At 36.1% G+C, this 10184-nt stretch overlaps 3 protein-coding genes across 4 annotated transcripts; 2 read left to right on the top strand and 1 right to left on the bottom strand.

The window, feature by feature from the left end:
* Positions 1–411: 411 nt before the first annotated feature.
* Positions 412–1757, top strand: LOC129723812 (uncharacterized). The gene is made up of 2 exons (XM_055678259.1): positions 412–1401; positions 1463–1757. Exons 1-2 carry the CDS (start codon positions 567–569, stop codon positions 1648–1650), a joined length of 1023 nt encoding a protein of 340 aa, XP_055534234.1. The 5' UTR covers positions 412–566; the 3' UTR covers positions 1651–1757.
* On the bottom strand, positions 1661–4185 carry LOC129723809 (ATP-dependent DNA helicase Q1-like). The gene is made up of 3 exons (XM_055678256.1): positions 3388–4185; positions 2631–3330; positions 1661–2569 (listed from the first exon to the last, which is right to left on the bottom strand). The coding sequence occupies exons 1-3, from the start codon at positions 4037–4039 to the stop codon at positions 1747–1749; spliced, it is 2175 nt and encodes a 724-aa protein (XP_055534231.1). The 5' UTR covers positions 4040–4185; the 3' UTR covers positions 1661–1746.
* An 890-nt stretch (positions 4186–5075) lies between these two features.
* On the top strand, positions 5076–7147 carry LOC129723810 (zinc finger protein 182-like). 2 transcript variants are annotated; one of them, XM_055678258.1, is made up of 5 exons: positions 5076–5231; positions 5816–5943; positions 6007–6674; positions 6730–6855; positions 6915–7147. In XM_055678258.1, the coding sequence occupies exons 2-5, from the start codon at positions 5821–5823 to the stop codon at positions 7099–7101; spliced, it is 1104 nt and encodes a 367-aa protein (XP_055534233.1). In that variant the 5' UTR covers positions 5076–5231; positions 5816–5820; the 3' UTR covers positions 7102–7147. The 2 variants fall into 2 exon arrangements, with proteins under 2 accessions (XP_055534233.1, XP_055534232.1); XM_055678257.1 differs by lacking the exon at positions 5076–5231 and adding an exon at positions 5550–5762.
* Positions 7148–10184: the final 3037 nt, after the last annotated feature.

Below are 10184 nucleotides of genomic sequence, written 5' to 3'. Positions count from 1 at the left end.
GCAAATGCTTCTTCTGGGTATTCAACTCGAAAATTTAGATTTCAACTTTTACTTGAACGTTGACGACGCCCTAATGCTGTCCAAATCATAATGAGTAGATGTATCTATCGAGCCTTTGGCATCCCTATACCGAGTAACAGTGAATGACAATGAACTCATGTCCTGAGCTCAAATTAACTTGTGCCCGCTGTCAGCAGTACGATAAAGATGTATGAAAAGAAGCGGTGATATGCTATCTCGTTTTTACATATATCGAAATGTTAGCCCTTGAAACATGGCGTGATGCCAAAGGGGTGGTATCTATACATCATGGTCCAAAAAACCAATGAAATCTTTTCTACACTGCATGAGTGCATAACACAAGGTTTCATCAAGAGCATACAACACCGCTGGGGCGAAAACTGTCAAAAACTGTTTCTTTTGTTGTTGGCGTAATCGTTTTTGTTTCGTTCATCGTTCCGTACACAAAGCAATGATTGTTTTATATTCTGTTTCTTCGTTTCTTTGCAATATGTTCTAGTTGCTGATGTTGGCATTTTTTTCGGAATAAATCTATAATATATAATATGAGTTCTCGAGACGGTAATTCTAAAAAGCTAGGACGACCGACGGTAAACATTGCTATCCTGCCGGGAAGTGCCAACCTTCCGTCTGGCTCTGCTGCTGGAGGAAGCATTAGCAGTAACAATACTCTTAATGGATTAGAAGCTGCCGCAGGTGATTATGTTCCGATTTTTTTCGAAGAAATCTCTCAGATTATGCGAGGCTACGGAGATTGTGAAAAACCACTACGAGAATCAGTCATATTGGTAGAAAAGATTGTGTTACATCAATTGAGAGGAATTATGCAGGATGCAATCGACCACGCCATGTCCCGCCAGAATTCGCCAGTTTTGTCGAGAAGAGATTTCGAGTACATAATGCGAAAAAATCCTGTAAGAGTAGCAAGGCTGCAAAAATATTTTAGAGATATGGCATTCGTGAAAAAGAAGATGAAGGATTTATATGGTGATCGCTTCTCTCAACTAGGAGATCTTGGATCTAACCTGGACGAATCTGATGAAGACTCGGATCGTGATGTCGCAGAAAAGTTCGACGAGGAAAAAGTGCGTCGTCTTTTTCGAGCTGATCGAATTTCGCAAATTTTAGCCGGCAAACAATATGAAGAATTCAATCTTGCTAGAAGAACATCTTTCATGCATCGCAATACAAATACCATGAAAAATCGAATGAGAGCTTGGCTTAATTTTCCTGAAGATGTTATCATCTCGCAGAGTTGTTTGTTAACACTATCCTATCTAGCGCATGAAACTATTGCGGTGCTGGTGGATTTCTGTATTTTAACCAGACTAAATTCATCTAACAGGACAGTGGATCCGTACAGTCGCGTGACATCTTCGGGTAAGAATGATATGATACGATTTGACAAATTTTACTTAACAGTACCGTTGGTTTATTTTAGGAACATCCCATTCTATGCTCCATTTGTGCCCAGAGGTGACGCACGGACGTGGTACTGACGGTGTAAAGCCAATTACTCCACAAGAAATTCACGAAGCAATGCGACGACATCGGCAAATGGCTACACAAAGCATGGGACATTTTCGGAACAATGCTCTCAACTGCAAGACTCCATATCTTGCGATGTGAAGAAAACGCTAATTCGAGTTTTTTCGAGTTTAAATTAATTACGCTCTTAAAAAATTGGTTCGTGTTATGACAAATTTAAACATGATTCATACTATACTATTCGTCAATCTCGATAACCTCATTTTCAAGCGGTACAAAAAGAACGTCTTCATCTTCGTCAACATTTGTGCTTGTTATTTGCATAGTATTTTCTTCGACTACTTGTTCGCTTAGTTGTGAACGATTCGAAGAATCCGCTTTGCGACGTTTTTTCCTTTTACTTCCATTGCTTATTGCAGTACTGTTGAAACTACTCATACTAGTCGAACTTCTTGCAGAAAAACTTTCATATCCATCATTCTCTTCAATGTCAGACGAAACCTTTCGTTTTGTAAGAGAATTTCTACTACTGGAGTTTTCTAGCGTAGTACTTGACGGTACTGATATTATTTCTAAGTCTTCACTCGGTAAACGGGCTCTTGAAACATTGGTTGTATCTACGATAGATTCAGCAGGAATTCGAAGTACTCTTGCTGGTTGAAACCGAATTCCTTTCTCCAGCACCAAATTGGATCCTTTCGTAATATAGCTTATTGCCGAGTATTGATTATACTGGAAATCTTCTTTGAGATATCCATTAACAATCAAAAAAGCTACTATTTGTTCACCGATGTACCTATCCATTAACGGAGGAGGTTCTTCTAAACGATTTTTAGGGCTTCCTTTGTGGTACCATGCGTCCATTATTTTCAATGCTGTAAGCTTCGTATTTAATGTTTCTGCTCGTCGGAGAATCGCCAGCAATGTGTTGTAGTGCGTAGTTATATCTTGCTCAGGAAGTTGGATTTTGTCCCGATAATAGCATCGATCACACATCCGATCGCAGTTTGTATCATCCCATACTTCAGCAAAGAATTTCGAAATTAGTTTGCGGCGGCAGCTACAATGAACATGTAAAATTTCGTTTGATTGCAAACATTCAGGTATCAATTTCTACTCACTCTTTTCCGTTGATACAGTACTTCACCATTGAGTACACATTATCTAAACCTTCGTATTCACTGAAAATTACCGTCGAAAGCCGAAATATATCTTGAAACCTGTATAGCAGAATACAGTCCGAACGCTTGCCATCTCTACCGGCACGACCACTTTCCTGGTAAAAACTCTCCATGCTTTTGCACAAAGTATGATGAATAACAAATCGCACATCCGGTTTATCAATTCCCATTCCAAAAGCATTTGTAGCCACAATCACTTGGATTTCATTGTGCATCCACTTTTTGTGGGTTCTAGTCCGATCCTTTGCAACCAAACTGGCGTGGTAAGGCAAAACTTTTATTTCTCGCTGCATAAGCTGTACAGATAACTCCTCAGTATCCTTAACAGAGTAGGTGTAAATTATACCACTCATGTTACGGTATCTGGTTTTAATTAATTCAGCAAGAAAATCATTTAGTTCTTCCTTATCCGCCGGCTTTTCCAACACATGATAATACAGATTAGGTCGATTGAAAGGAGCGTTCAGTATAAGACATTCGCGGAGATTCAACATTTTCCTTATGTCCCCTATAACTTTTGTAGTGGCCGTAGCTGTTACCCCTAGTAAGGGTATATCCGGAAACATAGTTTTGATTACACCTAGATTTTTGTAGTCAGGCCTATAATTATGACCCCACTGTGAGCAGCAATGGACTTCATCTAAAAATATGAGAAAATATTTCTTGTTATCGAATAAATACCGTATTTTTCGTTTACCGATAGCAATTAGAGCTAATTTTTTGTTGTTGTAACATTTCTGAAGTGCCAGCATAAAACGATTACTCTTGGCTATTCGTTCGGGCGTAACATATAGAATCCGTATCCCACTTTCATCACCTTCACGAAGCATTTTATAAATACTTTTTACTAAATCCTTGTCTGAGGTAGAGCATATGTATTCTGCTTTAACACCAATATTTTTCAGTGCCCAAGCTTGATCTTCCATTAACGATATCAGTGGTGAAATAACTACCGTAATACCACTTGTGACCATTGCCGGAAGCTGGTAACAGAGACTTTTGCCTCCGCCAGTAGGAGCCAAGAGCAGCACATCATTTTTTGACAGAACTGCATTTATAGCCGCCAACTGTTGAGCCCTAAACTTTTCTATGTGGAAAACATCCTTCAGTGTTGTTCGAACTTTGGCAGACCAAGAAAAGGTCTCTGCATCCCATTTTTGCTCAACAAGAGCATTTGAGTTTTCCTGTAATTTGTAAACTTGCAAGCGTTCTTGCAACTCCTCTAACCGCTTCCGACGACTAGTTAAATGGATTATTTCTTGGTCAATTTCCTTCAGTTCCCGTTTCACGGCTTGTATTTTAGTGTCTAAATCAATTTCCGCTGGAAGCTCCATATCTGGATCACACATTGTTTTGATTTTTTTCACTATGCATGCAACGAAACACTTTTTATTGTATTAGCATGTATATTAAAGATAATCGGATGATAACTATAATAACTGTCTAGTCTTTTTTGGTTCACGTTGATAGAAGTTTAAAAATGTGCCCTTTGCACTTATTTTTATTATGAATATAATCAGCGTTGCCAACCCTCCAGTTTTTCCTGGATATCTCCAGTTTTTTTGTGCACACCAGCGAAACAGCTAAAGATTGAATATCTTAAGTTTTCAAAAAAAAATGTTCCAGTTTTATCCAGCTTTTTATTCGTCCTCTTATTTATTGAATTCATTCCTCTTAAATGTATGGTCTTTGCAATATTTCGTGCATTCATGCCCTTCAGTTTTCTGGTTTAAATCGAATTTCAGTCGCATCTCCAAAATTTCGAGTACGCCATTGAATCCTGGTGACTATAATTTCCATCATTAAAAAATCAAAATAGCAATGAATTGTCCCTTTCATTCTTTCTGTTTACATGCAATAATACGGTGCAATAAATGTATATAATTGTTATTTACGCAACATTTTTGAACTGAAAATCAAACAAACTTATGCAGAAGCTTCACATTTTCATATCCGGTTTTCTCCAGTTTTCTTATTTTGAATTCTTCCAAATTTTCTTGAAAAAAGGTTGGCATCGCTGAATATTATTATCAAACATTGAGAGGGTTGCCAGGCAATTGATAAAATCAAAATATTACTTCTATTGCAATTGAAAATCAAAGCACGAAAAAAATATTTCCAACTTATTCTAACATTGATAATTTTATTAATTTAATTTATTTATTTTACAACTTCAGACAAATGAATTTATTTTGTTAGATCTAGCTATCCTGATTTCGGTTAGCGCGAAGGAACCCACTGGTGAGCAATAATGTGTCAGTACACATTATTGCTCACCAGTGGGTTCCTTCGCGCTGTACTGTACGTGTACTGCTGTCGAAACATGGTAGACCCAATCGATGGTTGAGCTAAACACGCACACTCCCTTTCAACATCGACGATATTCTTCCAAAATGTCAAAACAATGTAAACAGTGCAGAGTGTGTTTCATTGAAAAGTTGCAGTTTTTCTTCGTTGGCTGCGTTTTTTAATGTAAAAATAGTGTTTGAACATACCTATTACTGTGTCTACTCATAAAGTATTGTGGAAACTTATTTTCTGGTAAAGAGTTAATGAAACATTCTGGTTACAATTAGTTTTTGCTCTGTTAGTATTGTAAACTCAGGGTTGTAATAATAGGATGGTCGTGAATAACTAACTAATAAAACCTCTTACGATAAATATCTATGTAAATTGTTTCATTCTGAGAACAAATCTTGCATAATATTAAACGCATGAGGCAATCCAAACGTTAGTTCATTCAATTTCAAGACAGAACTTGTTTGTTTACATTTGCATACATTATTGTAATTCTCAGTGCTACTAGATGTTATTTTGAAATAATTTTACATATTCCTGGCTTTTGTAGGCTGCAAACAAAAATATCCCTAATCTTCGAACTCTTTTTTTCAAAAACCCATTTGGATGATTTCACATTGAGTTAGTCAAAATCGAAATGACTAACTCAAACCTTTTACACATTTTAAGATGTCTAAGTCTCAACCCATATTGCTCGTTTTATGTTGAATCTTGTTCTTCCGAGTTATTTCCATAATACAGTACTTTTGCATAATGAAATCCTTTTCTTAAGAGGTTTGTTATGTTTTGCTGTACAGTATTACTATACTTATTTTTTTTTCTTGCAGATGACATGGATCCTGAAGTTCCAATGCTCTGTCGCCTTTGTCTCCAGTCAAACTCTCCCTTATCGATGGTTTTATTGAATCAGAATGAAGGGTTTGTGAAAGCGATATTCCATATAACCAGTGTTGAGGTAAATTATTGATGAGCTTTAATATTGACCACCGCTACAGGTTTTATGTTGTATGCATTTAAGGCAATCATGGATGTAACATTCGATGTCTACATGTGTACCACTTGCCAAAATTTATTGGAGCAGTGTATTCAATTTCGTACTACGTGTCTTTGCAACGATGTCATTTTTCGTAAAACCTATGTTAAACATACCGGAGAAATTGAGCTTAAGCCAAATACTTGTCTAAAAGATGGCGTAGTAAAAATGGAAATAGAAATGGAACCATTAATCGAAGAATTGAAATATGAGGCAGAATCGAATGCTGATAGCGACTACAAACCGGAACGAGATACAGATGGAACCTTATCCGCGGACGACACCAAACCATCGGTAATAGAAATTAAGGAAAAAGTCAGAAAAAAACGAGGACGGAAACCGAGAACTAAAGATTCAATTGCATCTAAATCCAAACCGAAAAATACTTCACATAAGGTTCAATGTCAAATTTGTGGTAAAATGGTTGCGAACACAAATCTTGCTGCACATCAGCAGATTCATGATCCCAACCGTCCAAAACTTGCATGTCCCCACTGCCCAGCGCAGTATACCGAATCAAAGCGGTTGAAATTGCACATTAACAATAAACACACACATGAAGTGCAATTTTCATGTGATCGTTGTGGGAAAACTTTCGCATCACCAGATTCACTGAGAGTGCACTACATTGCTCTACATACGGATATCAAAAAGTAGGATTTAGTAAATTATAATTAATGAATTTATTGCTATTACTGATTGTTTCAGATATGAATGTACCCTTTGTGGAGAAAAATTCTCGCGGTCGACTTCGCGAAGGCACCACTATAAAATGGTTCACACAACTATTCGTCCTTATGAATGTGAATACTGTGAGCGAACTTTTAAATTTAAGTGAGTAGTTTAAGGCACTTAACAGGGCAGTTTCATAATGGTTTATTATATTATTTTAGATGCGATCTCACGCTTCATACGAGAACCCACACCGGTGAAAAACCGTTCGAATGCGATATCTGCCACAAAACCTTTAACAAGAGCTACAACGTCGTAATTCACAAAAAATCACATCAAAATGAAATTGAAAGGGCAGCTGAAAAGGCGATGAAGATTGTGCAAAACTCAGTTCAAAACGCATACTAGCTGGTGCAGTAAATGTTTTATGCAAAATACAGTTTCAAAAAACACACATGATTCCTACATGTCCTGCGAGTCCGAAATGCATATCTTTCATTTAATAGTTTATCCCGTTATAAGATTTTGAGAAATACACAAAGGACGGATTTCCGGCAAACTCGACCAGATGTTGGCAGTACCCTTTCAGAATCCCATGAAAACTTGTGGGTGTGTTGGCCTTACTAAACCAAGGATTTTTGCATGTTTCATTTATTAAGTTTTATTAAACTCTGAGAGGGTGCTACCAGTCGCGAAATCCTTCAAATGTAAAAGAAGGGTACGTAGCATGTTTTTTTTTTTTGACGTAGGACTACGTCTAACCGCACTATACCGAGATACATTCCGCGAAAACTAAAACCAAGATGTAACGACGGAATGAAAGATTTCAAACGGTTATACTGATGTAACCACATGATGGACCACAATAATCGATATGTCGTTGGATTGATAAAATGATGGAAAATTTTGTGATTCTTCAATTTTCATTATCACTTCATTGTTAAACAGTGAAAATTGAATAAAAGTTTCAAGGTCGAATTTTCACCAACAATGTACCAATCATATGCGAGCACGCCTAGCACAGACTTCATGAATAGACACCAACTGCCTGCAGTGATATCCTGTACAGCAGTGGCAAAAAAAAATTTGACAGAATCTCCCCGTCCCAAAAGGTCAACTAATGTTAGCTTCCATCAGCCTAGACTAAATTGATGTCTTGAAGGTAAAGCTTTTTCGGAAAGTTCGTAACCACCTCCACTACCAGACAGTTTTACGTTCTGCTGTTAACAAATATGTTAATGTTAATAAAACTGATGTCTTGAAGGAGAATATGATGGCACAGGCAACAGTACTGCACCAAGTAATGTATGAACAGAGCGCTGGTTCCTCGTCGTCTATCAGTGCAGGAAAACTTGATATTCATTTTTGTGCAGTCAAGCCAAGTGAAAACTACATTGCCACTGTTGACGCACAGTGGGGCGTGGAACACAATCGAATTGCCATTTGAATTGTCTTCTTCTTCTTCTTGTTTCGTATAGCAGCAAATATCAGAATTCAATATGGTTTTTCGGATGTCGCAAAATAGGCTGCGCCGCCGGGGACAACAAAATGCGTTGTTTATTTTTGAACTCTACACTCTGCCTTTTTTTAGATTTATTTAAATAACTGAATATAGGGTATTTAAAAGACAATAGAAAACCAAAATGCTCCGTACAGATCTTTGAATAGGTAGTTAAACGAGCTGTACTGATGATTATATTTTACTAGCTAAATGAATTTAGTCCAATATGACAATACTAGTTGCATCACGCGGTGGCGGTTTAGAGAAAAACCAAATTCATTTCATCTTGATATTAGAGTTCCGACGTTAGTGTTTGTATTTTTCAATTGAAATTTTTTTGAATTAGCATTTGCAAGAAAATATTACTTTCCATAACCTTACTTGTAATTGAACAACGCTATGCAAACATTAATTGCTGAGGCTAATGTTGTGCATCACTCTAGCCCAGTTTATTTTCGAAGATAACGGACATATAACTTTCAAATATGGTATCTTCGTTGTTCTTTGGTATCTTGAAACTGATCAAATTTTTTTCTGATTGATTCTGTATACTGATAAAATGTTTAAATTGACCTGAATTGAATGTTAACATGTTCATAAAATTCTATGTCAATTTCAAATTTTCTGTGAATATACATTTTCTACTTAAACTGTAATTCGTTATCGATATTTTTTCCACGAGCTTGTAATTACTGGAAAAAAATTTATGTGACATCTTCGCCGCTTTGTGATCGGTGAGTGAGCCAACTTCAACAAGACAAATAGGTATAGGAGGAAGTTTAATTTCTACTAAATCGTACTCAATTAAATATTTTATAGAAGGTTGCCTTTTCGCGCATTAAAGAAAATTCGCTGTATTAGAATGAAAGGTATTCATCAATGGTCCAGAAACCAAATTTAGGGGAAAATCAAGTATCTAACTTTTTTATTTTTGTAGATAGAAAACCTTGTTTTACAATTTTATAGCTCCAGTAATTTTAAGTAACTTTGTAAAATAAAGTTTTTTTCTAAAACATTGCTATAGAGCTCTAGACCCAAATTTTCTCCTAAATTTGGTTTTTGGACCATTGTGAATGTTAAAGAGAATATTTTTTCTTCTAAGATAGAGTGCTGCAAAGAAATAATCAAAATACAGACCCCGTTCGATTTTGGCAACACCTCAGAATTTTTTCTGTTGCCAAAATCGAACCATGCCAATAATGAACGGTTTTTTTCATGACTTTTTTGACTTTTTAAATGGTCAAAGACGACCTTAACAGTAGAAATGGCCACCAATGAACTAGTTTTAGTTCCAAGTCGTTGGAGGTGTCGCTTGATGAATTTGGGCTGACGACTTAGATACTTGATATTACCACCGGAACCAACACATCTTCCTTTTGGAAGATGTTGAGCTTAAATTGGTTAAAATAAATCAAGCAAACTACAAAAGTAAAACGAGCTTAAATCAAACATAGTTTCAAAATAAAATTATAAAATTATTGTAGTCCTACGTCAACTATGCGGTCGTGTCTTGGTTACCACCCTCCTACTATTTTTTTTTTGTATAAGAAATTGTTTATTTGTGACTAGTAAAAACTTATTGTAAGATTATATTTACACTTCGCTATCTAATTCAAAATTTAATGAGCATGTTTCGTAACGATGAGAAAAAAAACGTTATCGGATTAAAAAAAAAAATGTTTGTTTTTTATTTGGATTTATTTTGTTTTCAATAAACTTGTGTTGCGTCAACTCACTTCGGACCAATCATCAACTTTGATGCCCGAAAAAAATAACATCAAAAAAACCTTAAAAGTTGCTGTAATTGTAGTTAGTTATACCATAACTTAGCCACGTTTTTCATTGTGATACATCAATTTTACATTAAATATCATTGTCCAGAACAATAAAAAACGTTGTTTTTGTCATTTTTACCATGAAAAAGGGGGGTTGTTTTGTATCTTAACAGCATTGCAGCATCAAGCATTGAAGTCAATGACAATGTTTTTCA

The sequence above is a fragment of the Wyeomyia smithii genome, chromosome 2 (genome assembly GCF_029784165.1).
Source record: "Wyeomyia smithii strain HCP4-BCI-WySm-NY-G18 chromosome 2, ASM2978416v1, whole genome shotgun sequence".
In the NCBI taxonomy this organism is placed as follows: Eukaryota; Metazoa; Arthropoda; class Insecta; order Diptera; family Culicidae; genus Wyeomyia; species Wyeomyia smithii.
The sequence above is the reverse complement of the archived record's forward strand: the minus strand, read 5'-3'. Positions and strand labels throughout refer to the sequence as shown.